General features: G+C 42.4%; 1 protein-coding gene, 1 long non-coding RNA gene and 1 pseudogene across 3 annotated transcripts in view; 2 read left to right on the forward strand and 1 right to left on the reverse strand.

The window, feature by feature from the left end:
* Positions 1 to 5,481: 5,481 nt before the first annotated feature.
* LOC129464638 (uncharacterized) lies at positions 5,482 to 8,730 on the reverse strand. Its single transcript, XR_008651649.2, has 2 exons — positions 8,613 to 8,730; positions 5,482 to 5,671 (listed from the first exon to the last, which is right to left on the reverse strand). It is a non-coding gene; the product is annotated as an uncharacterized lncRNA (long non-coding RNA).
* Positions 8,731 to 8,780: 50 nt separating this feature from the next.
* The window catches only part of TEX36 (testis expressed 36), a 99,800-nt gene continuing 80,840 nt past the window's right edge, over positions 8,781 to 27,740 (forward strand). For both annotated transcript variants that reach the window (XM_055246003.2, XM_055245998.2), the window contains exon 1: positions 8,781 to 9,005. In XM_055246003.2, the coding sequence (XP_055101978.1) occupies positions 8,892 to 9,005 (114 nt within the window). In that variant the 5' untranslated portion in view covers positions 8,781 to 8,891. The remainder of the gene's footprint in view (positions 9,006 to 27,740) is intronic.
* LOC129464543 (fructose-bisphosphate aldolase A-like) lies at positions 22,702 to 24,070 on the forward strand (annotated as a pseudogene).

Genomic DNA, 27,740 nt, shown 5'->3' on the forward strand with positions numbered 1-27,740 from the left:
ATTTCCCCTAACAATGCTATTATGTGCTGTACCAGTAAGACAGTGCGGTCAATAAGCTGTCTTGTGACTTCAGATAAAATGGAATGTTCTTATCTCACCGCAGAACAATTAGACGCATCAAATTACTTAAAAAAATCATACAGTAGTGAGCTGTGTGCATACCAATGACAGACTCTGTCCCCAGATCTCTGGGCCCAGCACGGTAGCATCAACACCTCCACATTGGGATGCTGGCACTAAATAGTCCCCACATGTACTTGCACGCCTGGAGGCTGGACTTGACCTTGCCTTGCTGTTTGTAAAGGAATATTGGAATCACTTGGGGAGGGAATGCACACGTACACGCACACACAGTCTCTCTCTCTCTCAGTCTCTCTCGCTCTGCTGTCTGAAATAACTAATTCCAATCAATCCACCCTCACCTTAAATGTGTTCTTCCTGCATGAATTACCCACATTCACTGCCCAGCTTGATCTCATTTCCGCAATGGATAAAGCAAATGACTCAGTCCAGAGGGAGTGGGTTATTGACTAAGTGTTTAATTAGGCGCACAGCCCTTATGTGGTCGTTCTTGTACAGTCAAAACGACTGGACCGTGGCATGGCAAAACCATGAATTTGGTTTACTCTCATGTGCCTGAGCCACAGTTGAATCAATGGGGCAGCAATCTAAATTAAACATTAAGACAGCCACACTGCAACATGTTTATGTAACTCCGCAAAGAAACAGCATGTCTCAGGATCCTCCAGGGGAAAACATTATCCACTTCCCTACTTGCATATCAGGCACACAGGAAGGTGGGTATGGTACAGTCTAGAAAGCTTTTGAGCTCCTTAGGGAAAACCTTGTAGGTAAACAATGCAAACTCACTCTTTTGGTCCCTGACTTTGGCTTCTGAATCTTTAAAAGTTGAGCAGTACAGTAACCGCTGTCCAATAAAAGGTAGCAGGTTGAGAAAAGGCTGCAGTGCTTATCTGCAGGTGCAAGGTCAAATGTACCCAAGGGGCACTGGCAATCCGTTGTCCTTCCCTTAGAAGAAGTGAGGTGGTATTGACATAGACACAGCCCAGGTGCGTCTCCCGATTCTATAAGGAGACGCTTCTCAATCTTTAATGAGCGCATGAATCACCTGGATGATCTTGTTAAAGCACAGATTGTGATTTAGTAGGTCTGTTTGGGGCCTGAGATCCTGCATTTCTAATAGATTCCCAGGTGATATTGAAGCTGCTAGTCCCAGCTCCACAACTGGAGCAGGGAGGTCCTTGCAGGAGGGTTCCCTTACCTTACAGCCAAAGCAAACATGAGAGGGGTAGGAAAAGAAAAAGACAGCTGATGTTTTGGTAACAAGATGCACTGAAGCTAGAGGGGAGGCTGATGGCCACAAAGAACCAGCCAGTCATCCCTGGAGTGAAGGGAAGTGTCTAGATGGGCTTTGATGGCAGCCCTATCGGCTCTCCGTTACGGTATCGTTGACTCAGCTGAGTGTGCAGAAGGCAATATGGTAAGGCTCAATGTGTTGTACATTTCCCGTTCGCCTTTCCAAGGCACACCCCACTGGCAAAAACGCCCTGGAATGTGAACAAAGAGCAAGATCAAGAAAGGACACGTTGTATTGGTGGCCATCCACACGATTAACTGAGTTGATGAACCCTAGATCCCTGTAGAGTTGGAGAAAGTGAAGCCTAAAGCCAGCACTCAGCCCAAGTCTGCCTTTTATGACTTTGTCTTACTATTATCTTTGTAACAAGGCTCTTTTATGAGCTTGCGATTTCCTGCCAAGTTGATGAAATCTCCATTATGTTTTATAGTACAAAATAAGAGGATAAGAGAGGTTTTTAAAAGGCCTGCGGATCTCTTCTTCGTTTAGGAACCCTGCCTGCCCTAATTCTGTCCCTGTGTGGGGTAGAGATCAACTTCCTGTCATGTTCTAAGACACTGTTCATTTTCTCTTCAGCTGAAAAATAGATATTTATTTTGCCATTTTGCTTGACGATTCTAGAGGCTGGCATTTTCCATTTTAGTGCTCTTCATTTTGAAGCACACATGTAATTACTGCTGTCTTTTAGTCTGTGTTTTCGGAGGACTAGCCCGTTCAGATTGCGAGAGGACAAAAGCAGCTGTCTTTCCAGGGGGTGAAAACAATAGCACAAAGCCTTCATGTAAACCTCAACAAACATTGAAACACAGAAGTGGAAATAGGAATAAAACTCCCAACAAGTGGAGAAACAGAAATCCAACTAAATATTTCCACCTTTCTTGGAATTTAGAGAAAGAACAAATACGCTCAACACACCTGCTATATTTTAGCGTGAGTCTTATTTCTAAGGTGCTTTTTTCAAAAGGCCAAAGCTCCCAACTGATTTTGTTGTTGTTGTCGCCCATCCCCTGCATCTCTGCCTCCTACTGACATTGTCAGTTGGTCCAGGTCACAGAGGGCAAGGTGCCTGTCCACATTTCTCGGGATGCCTGAATGATCTGCCTCCTTGGTCCTTCCTCCAGCCTGACTCTCACCCATGCCCTTCTCAGTGGCATCAAAGCCCCCCTCCAGCCTCCTCTTAGGTTCTTTTTTTTTTTTTTTTTTTTTTTGAGATGGAGTCTAGCTCTGTCACCAGGCTGGAGTGCAGTGGTGTGATCTTGGCTCACTTCAACCTCCGCCTCCCGAGTTCAAGTGATTCTCCTGCCTTAGCCCCCCAAGTAGCTGAGATTACAGGTGCCCGCCACCAGGTCCAGCTGATTTTGGCATTTTTAGCAGAGACAGGGTTTCACCATGTTGGCCAGGAGGGTCTTGATCTCCTGACCTTGTGATCTGCCCGCCTTGCCTCCCAAAGTGCTGGGATTATGGGTGTGAGCCACTGCGCCCAGCCTCCTCTTGGGTTCTTGAGTGAGCCAAGCTCCTCCCAACATCAGGGCTGCAGCAGTCAGTCCATCTGCCTGGGACACTCTCCATCTTCCTTGGTTTGCTGACGTCACATTCTTCATTTCTTCATCATCTTTCACATTCATTCACTATCACAGGCTCCTGGAGCACCCTGGACCTCTCACAGTCATACCAATTATTTGTGCAATAATGTCTATCTCCCTTACCTCAGCTTCATGAGGTCAGTGACTGTATTTACTGTGCCTGTCACTGTATCCAGTACAATTTCCTAGGTCACAGCACTTCTTTGGGTGACCAATTCTCCAAGTTATCAATTAACCAAAAGCTTTTCTAGAAATGATTTGGAGAGGTTACAGCAATTCCTGTTTTGGCAAGGATGTCAAAAATTCAGTCATTACAATGACAATGTCTTGTGAAATTTGAATTTGGGGTGTCATGAGCATCAGCAGAGTCAAGAAGTTTTGTAAATATTATGGTTAGTTTCTACCTTTCAATTTAATAGATGTTCTAACCAGGCCTGGTGGCAAATGCCTGCAATCCCAGCACTTTGGGAGGCCGAGGCGGGTGGATCACCTGAGGTCAGGGGTTCAAAACCAGCCTGACTAACATGGTGAAACCCCGTCTCTACTAAATACAAAAAAAAAAAAAAAAAAAAATAGGCGTGGTGGTGGTGCATGCCTGTAATCTGAGCTATTTGGGAGGCTGAGATAGGAGAATCGCTTGTACCTGGGAGGCAGAGGTTGCAGTGAGCTGAGATCACGCCATTGCACTCCAGCCTGGGCAACAAGAGTGAAACTCCATCTCAAAAAAAAAAAAAAAAGAAAAAAAAAAAGAAAAGAAAGAGTTCTAGTGGGCCAACTTATCCTTCTTATCTTTCAATTGGTTTTGTCTTTCTTGTCTTGATCCAGGAATTGTTCCCTTGAGTATGAGCGAGAGAGATCCAGTTGATTTTCCATATAGTTTGCAACATAGGGTAACAAAAAACGTGCTTTATGTTATAGACGCCTGAATACTTTTCAAGACGGCAGCATACAAATGTGCTGTATATTCATGACAATTTCTACTAGTACCATATGTAGCATGTATCATAATAAATAAATGCAGCTGAGTCACTTCAATTTGGTTGTTATTTGTAGAAAGAATCCAGATTCACCCTTACAAGGTGAGCCCAAAATGTGCTTTATAGTTAAGATACCTGAGTATTTCTTAGATGGTCAACATTTTACATATAAATGGATTGGCCTTCCTCATATGCATGTTTAATTGTCCAGGATTTGCAGACGTAAACATGAAAATGAATCTTTCATTTGGTAGACCGACAAACTGTAACATGCCTGCATAGGTGGCAGCTGAGTGTTTGTGGGTGGACTTGTGGGTAGGCATGTGCAGACACGCACGTGAGAACATTCCTGCAAAGTCTCCCTAATTCTACCACTTCCTGTCCTGCAAAAGACAGCAAATCATTAAAACGAGAAGTGGCATGCTGCCCTGGAAATGCATGGAAGACACAGGCGCATTTACCCTGCACCATCTTTAAGAAAAAAGACTTAAAATTCAAAGTACACAAAAACTGTCATGTCAAAAAATATACTGGACAAAACAATTTGCTGTAAATGTTGTAGGTAGTCCAGTGAAAATAATTTTTGGTTAATCAATAGTTTTGAGGTACTGGTCATTGAATGTATTGCTAAATTCGTGATTTGCTATTTATAAAGAACTGATTTTTGGTGATTGCCTTAGTGCTGTGACACATGGCAAATGTGCAGTGATATTTGTTAAAGGAGTGATTGGCTCAGTGTTGTCTTTGCAGACAGTCCCTAGCTGGCGGTTTTGGACCACTACGTTCGAGCATGCGCAAAGGCTTGAGGCAGGACCGAACTTGACCCTTGGGCGTTCTCAGCCCTGGTGGTCTGAGTACCCTTAGTGCTACAGGACTTGTTTCAGAATGATGGGTCACAAAGTACAGCCCAGTAATTTAAACCTCTGAAAATAACAGCCACAATGAGCATCCCTACTCCAACCTGTGGCTGAGAAATCCTAGCTGAAGAGAAGTAGAATTTCATTTTTTCTGGCCAGGTTTCTTTGTTCAGTTTTGATTTTCTTGGACAAATTTGTTAGAATTTTAAACAATCATTCAAAAGGAGAAAATTGGAACATACCTTCACCAGCGGTCATATACCTGGTCTAACAGAGCATAAGACTAAATACAGAGGAGATGCGAAATATATTTGAAAATGAAGTTTCAGTTCTAAGAGATTTTCTGCTCCATTGGTGGAGACAAAGTGAATGTGTGTGAAATACTGAGTTGGAAATGGCCACTGTTTTTAGGTTTTAAATGTCGTCATTGTCTTCCTCCCTCCTTTCTGACTTTAGCTTTCATCTTAGGGTGCAGGAGAACCAGAACTCTGCCCTGGCTCACCACCTTCATCTGTGTGGTGTTGGTGGCACATGATGTCCATCATTTGGCCCCTGGCCTACAAGAGTTCACCTTGTTGAAGCGCTAGGCATTTCAGCAGGCTCTGTTTTGTGCAGGTTAAGGAAAGGGAATTAAAAGGAATCCTCTTATAAAATCACTGCTCAATAATTTAACAGCGTCAAGCAAGTGCATTAAAACAAAACCTGTTTTATGCTGGCATTGAACTTGGCCTCAGTACATCTGGGTTCTGCTGTGGGCTCTGCCATATATTAGCTGTGCGACTGTGGGTGAGTCACTTCACTTCATGGAGGAGGCTCAGTTTCCTTGTCTGTAGGTACGACAGTTACTAACATCTGCTTCAGTTTCAGTCCGCATCCCTGCAGTGAAACCAGTGACAGAAGAGACTGTAATGAAGGGTCTCTTCTCAGAGATGTGGGCAGGGTTACAGGAACTGACAAGGAATGGTGCAGCTTCCTGGGACCAGCAACAGCAGGAAGCCTATCTATCCCTGGGCCAAAGGAGTAGGGAGAGGGCACTGTGAACGGGGAGAACTGTGGCTGTGGGGAAGGGGCTGCCCGGCAGGAGCTATGGACATAAATAGACAAACACAGCCTCTTCCAAATTCTGGCATGGTAGGGATAGAGCCTGGGCGGCCAGTACTTTGAACCTGTGATGTATCAGAATGTGTTATGTACATCTCTTCCCAATTCCATGTTCAGTGATGTCAGTAGCTTGAAATCCACCACGGTGGAAGTATTTATGCATGGAAATTGGCAGATGCCACTACAAATTAGGCTGCTTTTCCTCTGGAGAGCTGGTTGTGAACCATTTATGAGCACACCACTGTCTATCTCATTCTGCCCTTCTGATTCCCACTGCTATTTCCTATGGGGTGAATCCAACCAGAGCCAAAGCATGGGCTGGGCATGGTGGCTCAAGCCTGTAATCCCAGCACTTTGGGAGGCCGAGGTGGGGGTGTATCATCTGAGGTCAGGAGTTTGAGACCAGCCTGGCCAACATGGTGAAACCCTGTCTCTACTAAAAATACAAAAATTAGCCAGGTGTGTGTTGATGCCTGTAATCCCAGCCACTTGGGAGGCTGAGGCAGGAGAATCGCTTGAACCCAGGAGGTGGAGGTTGCAGTAAGCCGAGACCGTGTCATTGCACTCCAGCCTGGGCATCAAGAGTGAAACTCTGTCTCAAAAAATAATAATAATAAATTAAAAAGCAAAAAGAGCCAAAGCATAGGGGAATAGGGGATATAGCCTTTACAGCTTAGACTCCAGGCTGCAGAACAGGGAATGGATGGAGAATGAATGGGAGAGGGGTACACACAAAAGACACATAACCAGCACATGTCTTAGGGTTGTCATGAAAGTTATATAAAACAATGAATATAAAACTACTTGGTAAACATTGACGTGCCTTTCATGTGTTCTTCCTTAGTTTTGCAAAGTACACTAGAGTTTGCAGAGTATTTATAAGGTGCTATATGAGCACAATGCTGAGAAGTAGACAGCACTATGCATCCTCTTCTGCACCCCTCCCCCTGCCCTGGCCAGGCTAATTGGAATGAAGTTAGGCTTATTCTTGTTAGAATTTGGGGAATTAAATGATCAAATTAAAGATAAGAGAACACCCGCTGGGGTGGCAGAACCTTCAGGCTGTCCTTTGATTTTGCTTCTCTGTCTCCTCCACGGTGACTAAACTTTCGGCTGGGCAATCATCCCACCAGGACAATGCCTACTTTGCAGCCCCCTTTACAGTGAGGCCTGACCATGTGGTTGAAGTTCTGGCCCACGAGAGGAAGTGTTGTATGGCAGCTGCCGGGAACCTTCCTTAGGAAGAAGCAGCTGAGCCAATTGGGGTTGGCCCAATATGATCCATGGGGACACGCCCTTTCCCCTCTAATTCCCTTTCTGCATTCTGCTGCCTGGAATGCAGATGCCATCTGGGGACACGAGATGACAGCTGCCCCCTGGAGCTGGTGAGTGGTGGTAGGTGGGAGGGAGCCTCATCTCTGAGAATCCTGAACTGCAGAGCCGCCATATCGAGCCTGGACTACTTCCCTCTGGACTTCATTACACAGAGAGAATAAATGTCTATCGTGTTTAAGCCCCTGTTAGTTCGGGTTTCCTGTCCCAGTCAAATTTGATCGTAATCAATATAGTGCATCTTGGCAAGGCTGTGAGACGACAGGACTCCCTTGCACTGCTGCTGCTGGGATTATTTCTTTACACCTGGGCTTTGGAGAGCAGTGGGCAATGCCTGGTAAAGGTGAAAAACAGTGTCTGTTGCACCGAGTTTGTCAGCAGGTAGCAGAAATCCTGGAAGGGTTTACTACACACACAACAGGATTGCCTGGTGCAGCAGCTCTGCAACACCAAAAGAGGCGGCCCACCACCTTTTCCTCCTCTCCTTACCATGTGGCTTTTGGCATCACAGTGCAAGAGGACCTATGCATCTCTGGCATCACATCTAAGGGCCACCTCTGGCCCGTCAGTGCTGGCAGTGGATAAGGTCCTGTATCACTACTACAGCAACTCTCCTTGGAAAACCCAGGGGGGTGACTGGGGGAGGAAAGGGTGGAGGACACAATTTACTGAGGGAGAGAGCAGCTGGACAGGTTGTCCTGTACGTGTTTACTCTCATATTCACACGGAACAGCCAAGAGAATTGGCAAGACACAACAATTAAAAAAAAGAGAAAGAAAAGCAGAAAACACCTTACTGAGTAGAAGGGAGGCAGGACGTGTATGTCCAGGCCCTGAGAGAAACGCCAGATTTCACAAGCAGCCTTTGCAGCCCTGGGGAGGCCAGGTGGCCCTTGGCAAGGCTCATGAGCTCTGGAGCTGGCCCATGACCTTGCTGGGACTTGTGGCATCCCATCCATTGCTGTATGTCCCTTGTTTCCTATTTGTAAATGTTGAAGGTTGTCATGGAGAAAAAACAAAAACAGGTGAATGTTTAGTTTACCACAGCACTTGGCATATAATAATTATTCATGAGTGTTAGCTCCTCATGGTCTCAATGCTGTGCCAGGCAGGTAAGAGTGGCTGTGAGTGAGTCCTGAGGTTGGGTCTGAGCTGAGACACAGAGGCTGCCACAGAAGGAGATGGTAGGCAGCGTGGGTCCTGGGTGCAGCAGCGCCACTGATGCAGACAAGGTCACCCCCAGCCTGGGATTCAACTTACTTCTCTGAAAACTAAGAGGTTGGAACATATGGTTGCCATGGGGACTTTCAACTCAAACATTATTGGTTCAAAAATGGACAGGGTACAAAATGTTTGCCATTACCCCCAGATCATCTTGTCCTCACCTGTCTGAGCTGACCACAGGGCATCCTCAGCTGGGACCTGGTGGCTCTTTGCCTCTTACCCTGGGGAGTCACAGCTGCAAGGAACAAGTGGCAAGAATCCTCAGAGGGCTTAGAAGACTCCTTCGCCCATTGTGATGGGTGAGTTCCCATTCCATGACAACAATGGGCACCCGCACCTTCCCATCCTGGAAGAGGCTGAGAAGTAAAGATCAGGGACAAGGAGGAGGAGCAGCTTCCCAGATGTGTAGAACTTATGAAGTTTAGGAAGCAGCTTCCCAGATGTGTAGAGCTTATGGAGAGGTGAGGGAGCCAACCTCAGCCACATTCAGCTTCCTGGAGAGAATGACCAAAGGGCAACGCTTCAACCCACCTTCAAACAAGGATGGGAGATGGGTAAGGAAGATGGTGGCCCCTGGTGCCTTTTTCATGCCATGCGGGTGTGGTCAACGGTCTGAGGAGTTCTGATCCTGCTTCTGCTGTTACTGAAGCATGACCTTTGACAAATCACTTCACTTTACTCAACCTCAGTTTCTTCATCTGTGAAATGGGAATCCCCTAACACTCTTGCGAAGATTGAATGAAATAATGCATGTAAAATGCTCAGCACACTGGAACCTTGTGAATGTCTACTAAGCAGTCATTCCTGCTCTACTTTTTCTTTCTTCCTTAACATCTATTTTCTAACATACTACAGAACTTATTCTCTTACCTATGTTATTTTTCTCCCCTTGCTAGAATATAAGCTCCATGGAGCTGGGATTTTTGTCTATTTTACTCACTGGTGTATGCCCAGTGCCTAGAACAGGATCTGGAGCATAGGAGGCACTCAATACATATTTGTTGAAGTAATTATATTGTACTAGAAACCTCTAAACAAATCTTGTTTGTTGCTTCCCAATCCAATTCCTTTAGCCCCTCCAGCCTATGAAATGAGAAGAGTCCAGGAATGCATCATTTACTCATCTTCATCACTTGAAAACTTTCCCTTTCCAGCTTCACACTCTCCCCCAACCTTTGCTCCTCTGATGTCACTTACAGAGCCTGTGGGATTTGTCACCCTTCTACCATCTTCAAGAAACATTTGGGTCACTCCTAAGTGTGAGGTCTTAGCTTTGTTCGCCAAGCACTTCTCTCCTTTGCGCTTAAACATGTATATTTCATGGCTGACAAGCCTTTCCCATTTCTAATTTCTACAATTCATTCACAAAAAGAATGTTAAGGGGAAATCACAGCAGTAGACTCGCAATGAGAGACATAATCAGAGAAAAACCTGATGTCGACTTCTTTTACGGTAGCAATAGGTAAAAAATTGTTAAAATTTTAAGTTGTTTCAAAGAAAAACAGAAAAAACTTCAGCAAATTTGGGTCTGAAGGCTTTAAAAAAACTGATCTACCCACTTGGATACAACCTTGGCTAAGCAGCTTAGTCTTTCTAAGTCTCAGTTTCTTTGTCTGTAAAATGGGAGCATAATGTACCAAGGGTAGAAGACCATGGTGGGGGATTCATGCTTCATTAACAAGTGCTCAGTACAATGAGTGAGCACATAGAAACCGCTTAACATATATACACTTTGTATATATGTGTACATATATGTGTATACACACAAACATATACCTTGTTTCATTCCACAAAAATGTAAAGCATGGAAAATGTATACAGTAAAATAATACAGTATAAATCAAATAGAAAGTTATAACCAATTTTATAAAGAGAAGTTTAGAAGGAGAAGAGGCTGAGTCTGAGAACACATATAACATAGATATAATATTAGGTATATTTCTAGGATTATATGGTAGATATTTGGGCACCACATTTGACTCTGAGTTCCCTGGCAGCCAAAGTAAAATGGGAACTAATGTCAACTCCATAAAGCTAAGTTCCCATGAAGAGAAAAATGTAAGTCGGTCAGACTAAGCAACTTTCCCTCTAGCTGTTACTTATGTATCAGTTAGAATTGTTAGCCTGAATTTTATAAAAGGCTGACTAAAGTGACTACAGCGTCTTAACCAAATAGGGATTTACATTTCTTAAGTAACAATGAAACCTAGAAGTTGGCCATCCCAGGCTGGTACAGCTCCTCAAGGGAGTCATCAGCAGCTCCCTTTTCAGCATTCTGTTTTGCCATCCTTAGTGTGGGGTGACTCCAGCTCCAAAGGGTGAGTCCACAACTCAGGCAGGAAAATAAGAGGAAGGTCAAAGGATGAAAAGATGGAAGGCATCTGTCACCTAAGTCTGCCCCTTTTTATCAGGAAAACGATACTTTCCTGCCTTCCCTGGAGCCTGCTCCCTAGACCTCTGCTTCCATCTCACTGTGTCACATGGCCAATTTAGCTGCAAGGGAGTCTGAGGACGTGTTTTTTTTTTTTTTCAACCAACCACATGGCTGCTCTGAATGAAGAACTTGAGTTCTGTAGTAAGGGGGAAAGTGAGAATCAACATTTCATAGGTAGAAATCTTATTTCATCCTTCTATCAAGAGCCTAGAAACAGCCCAGTCCCTGGGTTTTAGGGAGAAAGGCACTGTTCCCCAAAGCTTGGCTTGAGCCTTGGGCAAAAATCCTTTCTGCTGTCAGCACCTAAGAGCATAAAAAGAATAGTGCTGATCATGAAGTTTCCCAAGGTAACTTGTAGACGAGGAGGGAAAAATTAAATTGCTGGCTTTGAGTCAGCAGCAGCCCATTTGGGAGGACGGTAATTGCCACATTAGAGGTGACAGTCATTTTGCAGTTGACCTTGCTGGTTGTAATCTAGCTATTGCCAGGTAGGAAAGACTTTTTCCACATGCTTGCCCCTTCCTATTTAATATTTCAGTCATTGAGTGATTGAATGCAGCAAAAATTTCACTGCCAACTAGTTAAAAAGCCATATTTCACGGTTACAATATCTAACAGAAGGGTTTATTTCACAGCTATCATGTTATAGCCATTAAATATATATTTTAAAAGAGTGAAATTAAAATGCTAGAGCCATTTTTTTTACAGCGATTTAGTTTACAGACTTGCCGAATACAAATGAACCCAAGTCAGTTGTCATTTAACTGGTGAGAGACATCATTCTTGATGTTAGAACAGCCTCCCCCCAACCCCCAGCCTGATTTTCCACAGCTTCCCTGAGAGAAGTGTTGACTCAGTCAAACTGGAGGAAGGGTGAAGGAAAAGATTTGGAGTCCGAAGGCCATTTGTATTATTTATATTTACCTCTAAAAATATTTCTTTGGAAATATTTTAAAAATAGAAGATAGAACGAATAAGAAAGATATAGGTTGACTTTGAACACATTTCTAGAATATCTTAAGAGAGGAAAGCAAGGTGCAAAGCAGTATGTATGATATAATCTGATTTTTGTAAAGCAGTGTAAGTATTCTCACAGGTATAGGTGTTTGTATGTGATCATATGAGTGCTTGGTTGTTAATGTTGTTATCTGGGGTTGGAGGGTGTGACAGGAAGCAGAGGAGAAAGCAACCAAATCTACCTTAAAATAATAAGGTAGGGGAGGGGCGTCAAGATGGCTGACTAGAAGCATTGCATGCCCGCCTCCCCCACTTAGAAGAACCAAAATAGTGTACAGGCAGTCACACTTCGAATATGTTATCCAAGAGAGAAAGCTGGAATTCAACAGAGAAGTGACAGGAAACACCGTACGTGGGGAAAGAGAAGGGAAAAAGGCAGCCTGCTGGGCCGGGATCGGCTGGGAGCCAGGAGTGACTTCCCAACATGGGGAAAGGGTAAGTGGGTAAGTGAGAGACTTCCGGCAGCCCACATGCCCACTGTAGAAATGTGTAACTCTGGCCATGGAGAACTTCTCGACCCTTCCATCCCTGAAACTAACATAGAGAGTCTCCTGGAGACTGTGGGATGGAACTCCTCTAGGGAGGAAGGTCGTGCTGGGTTCCCTTCTGAGACCCAAGCTGCTATAGCAAGGTGCCATTTTCAAACCTAGCTTTTGGCAGACTGCACGCTGTCCTGGGGCCCAGCAGCATCTGGACTGAGGCATTATGGAAACTTGGGCTGTTGCTACTGGGACTGAGGAGTGAGCTGAGAGCACCTCCACAGTTGAGGCTAAGAAGCAAGTGAGGTACAGGCTGCAGCTGCAGCTGCTGGTGCTGGAAAGTGAGCACTGCCAGGAGACTGGGTTGTGAGTGAGGCACAAATTGACACTGGAACTAAGTTGTCAGCTTGGTTGGGGCGGTGCTCCTGTAGCCAGAGCCAAGGAGGGCGAGCTAGGCATGGGCTACTGCTGCCAAGATTGGAGGGCAAACCCTGGCAGGACTGGAGCATGAGAGGGATGTGTATTCCCCGTGCACCAGCCCAGGCTGTGGCCACCAAAGACAACCCCTCCCTCCAGTGACAGGGCCTCAGCACAGCTGCTACCACCTCTCAGCCGAGCACTCCACCTGGGGCCTGCTCCAGCTCACGATGGCTGGTGCCTGCTCCTCTTCCATGACAGAACAGATAGCCTTGCATCCTTGGGCTTGCCCAGCCCATCCACCACCTTGAGTACACTCCTCCCAGGGAACTCAGATTAGGCCTAAACTCCTGGCCACTACCGTCTCAGCTGGCCCCTATGTGCAAGCACTCACCTGCTGTCCTAGAGACTGGCCTGCCCAGCCCATCGCAACCACTGCCAACATCAATGCACACCACTCAGGACCCAAAAAATCATCCTGCCACTGCCACTGCCATCACCCATGCCACACCAGCTGCCTAGGGGCCTGAGAACCCACCCACCTGCCTAGTTCACTGCTGCCACTACTGGTATCCAAGCAAGCCACCTGGAGGCCCAAGAATTGGCTCACCAGGAACTGCCAAAACAAATGCCAGCTTATACTACTCTGAGGCACAAAGATAGACATGCTCAGCCAGCTGCTGTCACCACTGGTGCCTGAAGACTGACCTACCTGGCATCCCAGTCCCCAGCACAACTTCATCACAGCCTCTACTCTTAACCACACCCTAACCCACTGAGGAAATCACAGATACCAATAATTGTGGTTACAGACAAAGAAATCATATAGAGCCTGCATAACTACAAGGAAATACACTTCCAAGAGACAAAATAATTCACCAGCAATAGATCTTAATCAAAAATAAACTTCCCAAATCCCAGATAAAGAATTGAAAATATTCATTTTAGGGGCTGGGTGCAGTGGCTCATGCCTACAATCCCAGCACTTTGAGAGGCCAAGGTGGGCAGATTACTTGAGGTCAGGAGTTCAAGACCAGCCTGGCCAACATGGTGAAACCCCATCTCTACTAACAATACAAAAATTAGCTGGGCATGATGGTGCTTGCCTGTAATCCCAGATACTTGGGAGGCCGAGGCAGGAGGATCAATGGAGTCCAGGTGGTGGAGGTTGCAGTGAGCCAAGATTGCACCACTGCGCTTCAGCCTAGGCAATAGAGTGAGACTCTGTCTCAAAATAAAAAAGGAAAAAAAATTCATTTTAAAGAAGCTCAGTGAGATACAAGAGAATTCTGAAAAATAATACAAATAAGTCAGATAGATAGTTCAGGATATGAATGAGAAATTTGCCAAGGAGATAGATATTTAGATAAAGAAAGAACCAAATAGAAATTCTGAAATTGAAGAACTCATGGAAGGAAATACAAAATACATTTGAAAGTCTCAACAATAGACTTGATCGGGCAGAAGAATCTCAGAACTTGATCTCAGGTTTTTTGAAATAATCCAGTCAGACAAAAATAAATAAAAAAGAATTGAAAAGTATGAGCAAACTCTTTGTTACATTTTGGATAACATAAAGTGATCAAACATTTAAGTTATCAGGGTCCTCCAGAGAAAAGAGACAAAGAAAGGATTAGAAAACCTATTTAACACAATAATAGATAAAAACTTCCTAAGTCCAGAAAGAGATTTAGACATTCTGGCACAAGAAATTCAACAGTCCCCCAGCAGATATGACACAAAAAGGTCTTCTCCATGAAACATTATAGTCAGACTATCTAAAGTCAAAGATAAAGAGCAAATTTTTAAAAAAGCAAGGGAAAAGCATTAGTCATCAATAAAGGAAACTCCATCAGACTAACATTAGGTTTCTCAGCAGAAACCTTACAGGTCATAAGACAAAGGGATGGTATATTCGAAATGCTGAAAGAAAAAAACTGCCAGTCAAGAATGCTATTTCCAGCAAAATTCTCCTTTACAACTGAAGGAGAAATACAGTCTTTCCCAGACAAGCAAATGCTAAGAGAAGGACTTTTTTTTTACCACTGGATTGACCTTTTCAGAAATGCTCAAGGGATCCCTGGAAGTGAAAGGACAATATTTACCATCATGAAAACATACAAAAGCATAAAACTCACTCGTAAAACAATCACACAAAGGAGAGAAAGGATTCAAACTGCACCACTACAGAAATCCACCGAATCACAATGACAATCAGTAAGATAAAAACAAAGGAAGAAAGAAGATATAAACAAGAAAACAATTAAATAATATGATAGGAACAAAGCCTCACATATCAATAATAACTTTGAACATAAACATTAAATTATCCACTTAAAGGATATAGAATGGCTGGCTGAATGGAATTAAAAAAAAAACATGATACAACTATACGTTACTTACAAGAAACTCACTTTACCAGTAAAGACATAGAGATAGACTGAAAATAAAGTCATGATAAAAAAAAATGTGGCACATATAAGCCACGGAATACTATGCTGCCATAAAAAAATGATGAGTTCATGTTGTTTGTAGGGACATGGATGAAGCTGGAAACCATCATTCTCAGCAAACTATCACAAGGACAAAAAACCAAACATTGCATGTTCTCACTCATAGGTGGGAATTGAACAATGGGGACACATGGACACAGGAAGGGGAACATCACACACCAGGGCCTGTTGTGGGGTGGGGGGATGGGGGAGGGATAGCATTTGGAGATATACCTAATGTTAAATGACAAGTTACTGGGTGCAGCACACCAACACGGCACATGTATACATATGTAACTGACCTGCACGTTGTGCACATGTACCCTAAAACTTAAAGTATAATAATAAAAAAAAGATATTCCATGCAAATGGAAAACAAAAGTGCACAGGGATAGCTGTACTTAGATAAAACAGTCTGTAAGTCAAGAACAGTAAAAAAAAAAAAAAAATACAAAGAAGGTCATTATATAATGATAAATGGATCAATCCAGCAAGAGGATATAACACTTCTAAATATATGACTATCCAACACTGGAGCACACAGATTCATAAGGCAAATATGATTAGATCCAAAGAGACGGACTGCAATGCAATAATAGTGGAGGTCTTCAATTCCCTACTCCCAGCATTAGACAGGTAATCTACACAGAAACTCAACAAAGAAACACTGGATTTAAACTGAACTTTAAGCCAAATGAACCCAACAGACATTTACAGTTCATTCTATCAAACAACGGGAGAATATACATTCTTTTCATAGCATATGGACCCAGGTGAATAGGGTCTGGAACGGGCCCCCAGCAAACTGCAGCAGTCCAATGGAAGATGGTCCTGATTGTTAAAGGAAAGACAAACAGAATGCAACAACAACAATAGCATCAACGAAAAAGTCCCCATTAAAAATTCCATCCAAAGGTCAGCAGCCTCAAAGATTGAAGCTAGAAAAACTCACAAAAATGAGAAAGAACTAATGAAAAAATGCTGAAAACTCAAAAAGTCAGAGTGCCTTTTCTCTTCTAAATGATCGCAACACTTCTCCAGCAAGGGCACAGAACTGGGCAGAAGCTGAGATGGATGAATTCATAGAAGTAGGCATCAGAAGGTGAGTAATAACAGACTTCACTGAGCTAAAGGAGCATGTTCTAACCGAACGCAAAGAAGCTAAGAACCATGACAAAACATTACAGGAGCTGTTAATCAGAATAACCAGTTTAGAGAGGAACATAAATGACCTGATGGAACTGAAAAACTCAACATGAAAACGTCACAATGCAACCACAAGTATCAATTACTAAAGAGACCAAGAAAAGGAAAGAATTTCAGAGCTTGAAGACTGTCTTGCTGAAATAAGACAGGCAGACAAGAATAGAGAAAAAAGAATGAAAAGGAATGAACAAAACCTCTGAGAAATACGGGATTATGTAAAAAGACCGAGCCTATGACTGATTGGGGTACTTGAAAGAGACAGAGAGAACAGAACCAAGTTGGAAAACATACTTCAGGATATCATCCAGAACTTCCCCAACCTAAAAAGACAGGTCAACATTCAAATTCAGGAAGCCCAGAGAGCCCCAGTAAGATATTCCACAAGAAGATCAACCCCAAGACACATAATCATCAGATTCTCCAATGTGGAAATGAAGGAAAAAATGTTAAGGGCAGCCAGAAAGAAAGGCCAGGTCACTTACAAATGGAAGCTCATCAGACTAAGAGCAGATCTTTCAGCAGAAACCCTACAAGCCAGAAGAGACTGGGGGTCAATATTCAACTTTTTTTTTTTTTTTTTTTTTTTGAGACAGAGTCTCTCTGTTGTCACCCAGGCTGGAGTGCAATAGTGTAATCTTGGCTCACTGCCACCTCCACCTCCTGGGTTCAGTTGATTCCCCTGCCTCAGTGTCCTGAGTAGCTGGGATTACAGGCACCTGACACCACGTCCAGCTAATTTTGTATTTATAGTAGAGACAGAGTTTCACCATGTTGACCAGGCTGGTCTTGAACTCCTGACCTCAGGTGATCAGCCCACCTTGGCCTTCCAAAGTGCTGGGATTACAGGCGTAAGCCACTGTGCCCAGCCTCAACATTCTTAAAGCAAAAAAATTCCAACTCAGAATTTCATATCTGGCTAAACTAAACTTCATAAGTGAAGGAAAAATAAAATCCTTTTCAGACAAGCAAATGCTGAGGGAATTCACCACCACCAGGCCTACCTTGCAAGAGCTCCTGAAGGAAGCACTAAATATGGAAAGGAAAAACCATTAACAGCCACTGAAGTACAAAGACAAATGACACTATGAAGCAATTACATCAACAAGTCTGCAAAAACAACCAGCTAGCATCATGATGACAGGATCATATTCATAGATAACATTAACCTTAAGTGTAAATGGGCTAAATGCCTCAATTAAAAGACACAGAATGGAAAGCTGGATAAAGAGTCAAGACCCATTGCTGTGCTGTATTCGAGAGACCCATCTCATGTGCAAAGACACACAGAGCCTCAAAATAAAGGGATGAAGGAAAATTTATCAAACAAATGGAAATCAGAAAAAAACAGGGGGTGTGATCCTAGTTTCTGGACAAAACAGACTTTAAACCAACAAAGATCAGAAAAGACAAAGAAGGGCATTAAATAATGGTAAAGGGATCAATTCAACAAGAAGAGCTATCCTAAATATATACACACCCAATACAGGAGCACTAAGATTCATAAAACAAGTTCTTAGAGACCTACAGAGAGACTTAGACTCCCACACAATAATAGTGGGAGACTTTAACACCCCACTGTCAATATTAGATCATTGAGACAGAAAATTAACAAGAATATTGAAGACTCAAACTCAGCTCTGGATCAAGGGGACCTAACAGATACCTACAGAAGTCTCCACCCCAAAACAACAGAATATACATTCTTCTTGGTGCCACATGGCATTTACTCTAAAGCTGATCAGATGACGGGAAGTAAAACACTCCTCAGCAAATGCAAAAGAATTGAAATAATAAGAAACTGTCTTTCAGACCACAGTGCAGTCAAATTATAACTCAATATTAAGAAACTCACCCAAAACCACACAACTACATGGAATTTGAACAATCTGCTCTTGAATGACTCCTGGAAAAATAATGAAATTAAGGCAGAAATCAAGTAGTTATTTCACATCAATGAGAACAAAGACACAATGTACCAGAATCTCTGGGACATAGCTAAAGCAGTGTTAAGAAGGAAATTTATAGCACCAAATGCCCACATCAAAAAGCTAGAAAGATCTCAAATTGACACCCTAACATCACAACTAAAAGAACTAGAGAACTAAGAGCAAATGAACCCCAAAGCTAGCAGAAGACAAGAAATAAACAAGATCAGAGCAAAACTGAAGGAGATAGAGATACAAAAAATGTTTCAAAAAAATAAATGAATCCAGGAGGTGGTTTTTTTGAAAAAAATTAATAAAGTAGACCACTAGCTAGCTAGACTAATAAAGAAGAAAACAGAGAAGAATCAAATAGACACAATGAAAAATGATAAAGGGGATATGACCACTGACCCCACAGAAATATAATCAACCATCAGAGGATATTATAAACACCTCTATGCAAATAAACTAGAAAATCTAGAAGAAAAGGATAAATTCCTGGACACATACACTCTCCCAACACTAAATCAGGAAGAAGTTGAATCCCTGAATAGACCAATAACAGTTCTGAAATTGAGGCAGTAATTAATAGCCTACCAACCAAACAAAGCTCAGGACCAGATGGATTTAAAGCTGAATTCTACCAGAGGTACAAAAAAGAGCTGGTATCAGTTCTCCTGAAACTATTCCAAACAATTGAAAAGGAGGTACTTCCTCCTAACTCATTTTATGAGGCCAGAATCATTGTGATACCAAAACCTGGCAGAGATACAATAAAAAAAAGAAAACTTAAAGCCAATATCCATGATGAACATTGATGCAAACATGCTCAATAAAATACTGGCAAACTGAATCCAGCAGCACATCAAAAAGCTTATCCACCATGATCAAGTCAGCTTCATCCCCAGGATGCAAGGCTGGTTCAATGTATGCAAATCAATAAATGTAATTCATCACATGAACAGAACTAAAGACAAAAACCACATGATTATCTCAATAGACACAGAAAAGACCTTTAATAAAATTCAACATCCCTTCATGTTAAAAACTCAATACACTAGGTACTGATGGAACATACCTCAAAATTATAAGAGCCATTTATGACGAACCCACAGTGAATGTCATACTGGATGGGCAAAAGCTGGAAGCATTCCCCTTGAAAACCAGCACAAGACAAGGATGCCCCTTCTCTCCATTCCTATTCAACATAGTATTTGGAAGTTCTGGACAGGGCAGTCAGGCAAGAGAAAGAAATGAAGTGTATTCAAATAGGAAGAGAGGAAGTCAAACTCTGTTTGCAGATGACATGATCCCATATCTAGAAAACCCTATAATCTCAGAACAAAACTGCAGGCATCATGCTACCCGACTTCAAACTATACTACAAGGCTAGAGTAACCAAAACAGCATGATACTAGTACAAAAACAGACACATAGACCAATGGAACAAAAAAGATAACTCAGAAATAAGACTGCACATCTACAACCACCTGATCTTCAACAAACCTGAAAAAAAACAAGCAATGGGAAAAGGATTCCCTATTTAATAAATGGTGCTGGGAGAATTGGCTAGTAATATGCAGAAAACTGAAACTGGACCCCTTCCTTATGCAACAATTAACTCAAGATGGATTAAAGACTGAAATGTAAACCCCAAAACTGTAAAAACCCTAGAAGAAAATCTAGGCAATACCATTCAGGACATAGGAAAAGGCAAACAAATATTACATGATTAAAATGTCAAAAGCAATTGCAATAAAAGCAAAAATTGACAAATGGTATCCAATTAAACTAAAGAGCTTCTGCACAGCAAAATAAACTATCAGCAGAATGAACAGGCAACCTACAGAATGAGAGAAATTTTTTGCAATCTATCCATCCGATAAAGGTCTAATAACCAGAATCTGCAAGGAACTTAAACAAATTTACAAGAAAAAAAACCATTAAAAAATGGGCAAAGGACATAACAGATACTTCTCAAAAGAAGACATTTATACGGCCAAGAAACATATGAAAAACAGCTCAGCATCACTGATCATTAGAGAAATGCAAATCAAAACCACAATGAGATACCATCTGATGCCAGTCAGAATGGCAATTATTAAAAAGTCAAGAAACAACAGATGCCAGTGAGGCTATGGAGAAATAGGAAAGCTTTTACACTGTTGGTGGGAGTGTAAATTAGTTCAACCATTGTGAAAGACAGTGGGTGATTCCTCAAAGACCTAGAACCAGAAATACCATTTGATCCGGCAATTCTGTTACTGGGTATATACCCAAAGGGATAGAAATCATTCTATTATAAAGATACATGCATGCATATGTTCTTGCAGCACTATTCACAATAGTAAAGACATGGAGTCAACCCACACGTCCATCAATGATAGACTGGATAAAGAAAATGTACATGTACATCGTGGAATATTATGCAGCCATAAAAAGGAATGAGATCATGTCCTTTGCAGGGACCTGGATGGAGCTGGAGGCCATTATCTTCAGCAAACTAACACAGGAACAGAAAACCGAACACTAACATGTTCTCACTTATAAATGGGAGCTGAACAATGAGAACACATGGACACAGGGAAGGAAACAACACACACTGGGGCCTGTTATGGGGGGTGGGAGAGGGAGAGCATCAGGAAAAATAGCTAATGCATGCAGGGCTTAATACCTCGGTAATGGGTTGATAGGTTCAGCAAACCACCATGGCACATGTTTACCTATGTAACAAGCCTGCCTGTCCTGCACTTGTATCCTGGAACTTAAAATAAAATTAAATAAATTTTAAAAAGATAAAAATTAAAAAAATTCTTAAAAACAAATGAAAATGGAAACTCTACATACCCAAACCTTTGTGATACAGCAAAAGCGAGGAATTTTTTTTTTTTTTTTTTTTTTTTTGAGACAGAGTTCACTCTTGTTGCCCAGGCTGGAGTGCAATGTCATGATCTTGGCTCACTGCAACCTCTGCCTCCCAGGTTCACATGATACTCCTGCCTCAGCCTCCCAAGTAGCTGGGATTACAGGTGCCTGCCACCATGCCCAGCTAAGTTTTAGTATTTATTTTATTTATTTATTTATTTATTTTTGAGATGGAGTCTCACCCTGTTGCCAGGCTGGAGTGCAGTGGTGCAATCTCTGCTCACTGCAACCTCTGCCTCCCGGGTTCAAGCAATTCTCCTGACTCAGCCTCCTGAGTAGCTGGGACTACAGGCGTGCTCCACCACACCCAGCTGATTTTTGTATTTTTAGTAGAGACGGGGTTTCACCATATTGGCCAAGATGGTGTCGATTTCTTGACGTCGTGATCCACCTGCCTCGGCCTCCCAAAGTGTTGGGATTACAGGCATGAGCCACTGCACCTGGCAACTTTTGTATTTTCAGTAGAGATGGGATTTCACCATGTTGGCCAGGCTGGTCTTGAACTCCTGACCTCAGGTGATCCACCTGCCTCAGCCTCCCAAAGTGCTGGGATTACAGGAGTAAGCCACCGTGCCCGGCCAAGCAGAGGAAAATTTATAGCAATAAATACCTATATCAAAAATGGTAGAAAGATTACATAAATTATCAACAATGCACCCCAAGGAACTAGAAAAGCAAAAATAAACCAAACCCAACATTAGAAGAAGAAAAGAAATAATAAAGACCAGAGCCAGATCTAAATGAAATAGAGACTAAAAGAAAATACAAAGAATCAATGAAATTAAAAGTCGATTCTTTAAAAAAGAAAAACAAAATTGATAAACTCCTTGCTAGACTAGCCACAAAAGAGAAAACCCAAATAAACAAAATCAGAAATGAAAGAGGAGACATTACAAGTAAGACCACAGAAATATAAAAGATCATTGGAGACTACTGTGAACAACTATATGCTGACAAACTGGGAAACCCAGAGGAAATAAATAAATTCCTGAAAACATGCAACCTACCAAGATTGAATCAGGAAGGAATGAAAATCTGAACAGAGCAATACTGAATAGTGAGACTGAATTAGTAATTAAAAAAAAAAAAATCTCCCAACAAAGAAAAGTCCAGAACTAGTTGGATTCGCAGCTGAATTTTACCAAACAAAACCCAAATACCAATTGTCTTGAAACTATTTCAAAATATTAAAGAGGAGGGAATTCTCCTTAATTCATTCTATGAGGCCAACTAGCATCACACTGATACCAAAACCAGAGATAGACACAACAAAAAAAGAACTACAGGGTATGCAGGGATGCCCCACCCACACTCCATCCACAGACTCTCAGTTATTTGGAGATCCCTGGCCAAAGATTTATTTCTCTTGACAACCAAGGGCCTCCATCTGGATTTCCAAGGAAGAAATTTCCTCTGAAGCACTGGAACTTGCCACCACCAGCACCATGCCCTACCAATACCCAGCATTGACCCTGGAGCAGAAGAAGGAGCTGTCTGACATCGTTCCACCGCATCGTGGCACCGGGCAAGGGCATCCTGGCTGCAGATGAGTCCACTGGGAGCACTGCCAAGCGGCTGCAGTCCCTTGGGGCCGAGAACACCGAAGAGGACCGGCGCTTCTACCGCCAGCTGCTGCTGACAGCTGACGACTGCGTGAACCCCTGCACTGGGGACGTCATTCTCTTCCACCAGACACTCTACCAGAAGAAGGATGATGGGCATCCCTTCCCCCAAGTTATCATATCCAAGGGCGGTGTTGTGGGCATCAAGGTAGACAAGGGCGTGGTCCCCCGCGCAGGGACAAATGGCGAGACCACCCACCCAAGGGTTGTATGAGCTGTCTGAGGGCTGTGCCCAGTACAAGAAGGATGGAGCTGACTTCGCCGAGTGGCATTGTGTTCTGAAGATTGGGGAACACACTCCCTCAGCCTTTGCCATCATGGAAAATGCCAACGTCCTGGCCCATTATGCCAGCATCTGCTAGCAGAATGGCACTGTGCCCGTTGCGGAGCCTGAGGTCCTCCCTGATGGGCACCATGACTTGAAGTGCTGCCAGTATGTGACCGAGAAGGTGCTGACTGCTGTCTACAAGGCTCTGAGTGATCAACATATCTACCTGGAACATATCTACCTTGCTGAACCCCAACATGGTCACCCAGGCCATGCCTGCACCCAGAAATTTTCTCAAGAGGAAATTGCCATGGCGACTGTCACAACGCTGTGCCACACAGTGCCCCCCGCTTTCCCTGGGATCACCTTCCTGTCTGGAGGCCAGAGTGAGGAGGAGGCATCCATCAACCTGAACGCCATTAACAAGTGCCCCCTGTGACCTTCTCCTATGGCGGAGCCCCGCAAGCCTCTACCCTGAAGGCCTGGGGCAGGAAGAAGGAGAACCTGAAGGCTGCGCAGGAGGAGTACGTCAAGCGAGCCCTGGCCAAGAGCCTGGCCTGTCAAGGAAAGTACAGCCCGAGCAGTCAGGCCCGGGCTGCTGCCAGGGAGTCCCTCTTCATCTCTAACCACGCCTACTAAGCGGAGGTGTTCCCAGGCTGTCCCCAACACTCCAGGCCCCACACCCTCCCACACTCTCTTGAAGAGAGGGCCTCCTCCTCGGGGCTCCAGGTTGGCTTGTCCGTGCTCTTGCCTCCCTCGTGACAGTGGTGTGTGGTGTCGTCTGTGAATGCTAACTCCATCACCCTTTCCAGCACACTGCCAATAAACAGCTATTTAAGGCTGGGGGGTGTGGGGCGGTGGGGGAGGGGAGAAAACTACAGCCAATATCCTCAATGAACACAAATACAGAATTTCTCAACAAAATACCAGCAAACTAAATGCAACAGCACATCAAAAAGAAAATATACCATGATCAAGTGGGATTTATACCAGGGACGCAAGGATGCTTCAACACACAGAAATCAATAAACATGACACATCACACCAACAAAATGAAGGACAAAAACCGTATGATTATCTCAGTAGACACAGAAAAAGCATTTGATAAAATTCAACATCCCTTTATGATAAACACTCTCAACAAACTAGGCATAGAAGGAACATAACTCAAAATAATAAAGACCATATACAGCCAACCCACAGCTAACATCATACTGAATGGAGTAAAGTTGAATGCCTTTGCTCTAAGAACTGGAACAAGACAAGGATTCTCACTTTCACCATTCCTATTCAACATAGTACTAGAAGTCCTAGCCAGAGCAATCAGTCAAGAGAAAGAAATAAAAGGCATCCAAATTGGAAAAGAAGAAGTGAAACTGTCTCTTTTTGCTGATGATATGATATTATATCTAGAAAAACCTAAAGACTCTACCAAAAAAACCCCACTTAGGTTTGATAAATATCAGTAAAGTTGCAGGATACAAAATCAACGTACAAAAAGCAGTAGCTTTTATATATATCAGCAATGATCTAGCTAAGAAGGAAATCAAGAAGGCAATTTCATTTATAATAGCTACAAAAATATATAAGAATAAATTTAACCAAGGAGGTAAAATATCTCTATAAGAAAAACTATAAAGCACTGATGAAAGAAATTAAAGATGACACAAACAAATGGAAAAATATCCCATGCTCCTGGGTTGGAAGACATATCATTAAAATGACCATATTGCTTAAAGCAATCTACAGGTTCAATGCAACCTCCATCAAAATACCAATGTCATTCTTCACAGAATTAGAAAAAACAATCTTAAAATTCATACGGAAAAAAAAAAGAGCCAGAATAACCAAAGAAATCCTGAGAAAAACGAACAAAGCTGGAGGCATCACTTATTACAAGACTATGGTGACCAAAACAGCATGGCATTTGTATAAAATTAAACACACAAACCAATGCAACAGAATAGAGAACCCAGAAAACTGATCTTTGACAAAGCCAATATGAACTTAGGGAAGCAGCACCCTGTTCAATAAATGGCACTGAAAGAATTGGATAGCCACATGCAGAAGAATGAAACTGGACCCCTAAATCTCACCATATAAAAAAATCAACTCGAAATGAATTGAAGACTTAAATATAAGATCTGAAACTGTAAAAAACACTAGAAGAAAACCTAGAGAAAACTCTTCTGAACCTTGGTTTAGACAAAAAATTTATGACTAAGATCTCCAAGGCATAAACAACAAAAATGAAAATAGACAAATGGAACTATATTAAATCAAAAAGCTTCCGCACAGCAAAGGAAACAATCAAAAGAATAAATAGACAATCTGTTGAATGGGAGAAAATATTTGCAAACCATTCATCTGACAGGGACTAATATCCAGAATATACAGGGAACTCAAACAACTCAACAGTAAACAACAATAACAACAACCAAAAAACCAAGTAATTCTATTAAAAAGTGGGCAAAGGACATGAACAGACATTTCTCAAAAGAAGACATACAAATGGCAAACAGGTATATGAAAAGGTGCTCAACATCATTGATCATCAGATAAATGGAAATCCAAGCTACAATGAGATATCATCTCACCCCAGTTAAAATGGCTTTTATCCTAAAGACAGGCAATCACAAATGCTGGTGAGGATATCAAGAAAAGAGAACACCTGTACACTGCTGGTGGAAATATACATTAGTACAGCCACTGTATTAGTCTGTTTTCACACTGCTATAAAGAACTACCTGAGACTGGTAATTTATAAAGAAAAGAGGTTTAATCGATTCACAGTTCTGCATGGCTGGGGAGGCCTCAGGAAACTTACAATCATGGCGGAAGGCAAAAGGGAAGCAAGGCACATCTTACGTGGTGGCAGGAGAGACAGTGAGCAAAGGGGGATGTGCCACACTTTTAAACCATCAGATCTCATGAGAACTCACTCACTATCATGAAAACAGCAAGGGGGATATCCACCCTCATGATCCAATCACCTCCCACCAGGCGCCTCTTCTGACATTTGGGGATTCTAATTCAAGATTATTTGCATGGGGACAACCATATTAGAGCCAAACCACATTAGGCACTATGGAAAATATTATAGAGGTTCCTCAAAAAACTAAAAGTAGAACTACCATGTGATTCGGCAATCCCACTGCTAGGTATATACCCAAAAGAAAGGAAATCAGTATACTGAGGAGATACCTGCACTCCCATGTTTGTTACAGCACTATTCGCAATAGCCAAGATTTGGAAGCAACCTAAATGTCTATTAGTAGATGAATGGATAAAGAAATGTGGTACACATACAAAATGAAGTACTATTCAGCCATAAAAATGAACGAGATTCTGTCATTTGCAACAATGTAAATGGAACTGGAGGACATGTTGCTAAGTAAAATCAGCCAGGCACAGAAAGACAAACTTTTCGCATGTTCTCACCCCTTTGTGGAAGCTGAATATTAAAACAGTTGAACTCAGAGAGAGTAGAATGATGGTTATCAGAGGCTAGGAAAGGTAGCGGTGAGGGAAGTGGGGATGGAAAATGGTACAAAAATATGGTTAGAATGAATAAGATCTAGCAGCTGATAGCATGACAGGGTGACTACAGTCAATAATAATCTATTGTACATTTTAAACTAAAAGTATAATTGGATTGTTTGTAACACAAAGAAATGATAAATGCTGGAGGTGATGGATCCTCCATTTACCCTGATGTGATCATTACACACTGTATGCCTGTATCAAAATATCTTACGTACCCCATAAATATATACAGCTATTATGTACACACAAAAAATTTAAAAAATTTTAAAAAGAAGACATACAAATGGGAAACAGGCCTATGAAAACATGATGAACATCACTAATCATCAGGGGAATGCAAATAAAAACCACAATGAGATATCATCTTATCCCAGTCAGAATAGCTATTACTAAAAAGACAAAAAATAACAGATGTTGGCGAGGATGGGGAGAAAAGGGAACTCTCACACACTTTTGGTGGAAATGTAAACTAGTAGAGCCACTATGGAAAATAGTATGGAGATTTCTCAAAACACTAAAAAGAGAAATTACCATATGATCCAGCAATGCTACTACTGAGTATCTACTAAAAAAAAAAGTCAATATATCTGAGGGATACCTGCACTTGCATGTTTATTGCAGCACTATTCACAATAGCAAAGACACAGAATCAACGTAAGTGTTCATCAGTTGATGAATGGATAATGAAAATGTGATTGCTATTCAGCCAAAAACATTTGCAAACTATTCACACTAATGGAGTGTGTACATTTCCTCTTTGCATCAAATCTACCATATCAGGTAGGTATTTTTATTCCCATTTTACAGATAGGGAAACCGAGGCTTGAGAAAGTTTAGTCTCTCTCATCAGGCTCACCTAGGAGATAGGAGAGAGAGCTGGGGCTGGACTCAGGACCTCTGAATGTCCAGCCTCTGATCCAACCACATTATGCTTCCTTCTCCCTTTATGGGAATTTTC

The sequence above is a fragment of the Symphalangus syndactylus genome, chromosome 2 (assembly GCF_028878055.3).
Source record: "Symphalangus syndactylus isolate Jambi chromosome 2, NHGRI_mSymSyn1-v2.1_pri, whole genome shotgun sequence".
NCBI lineage: Eukaryota > Metazoa > Chordata > Mammalia > Primates > Hylobatidae > Symphalangus > Symphalangus syndactylus.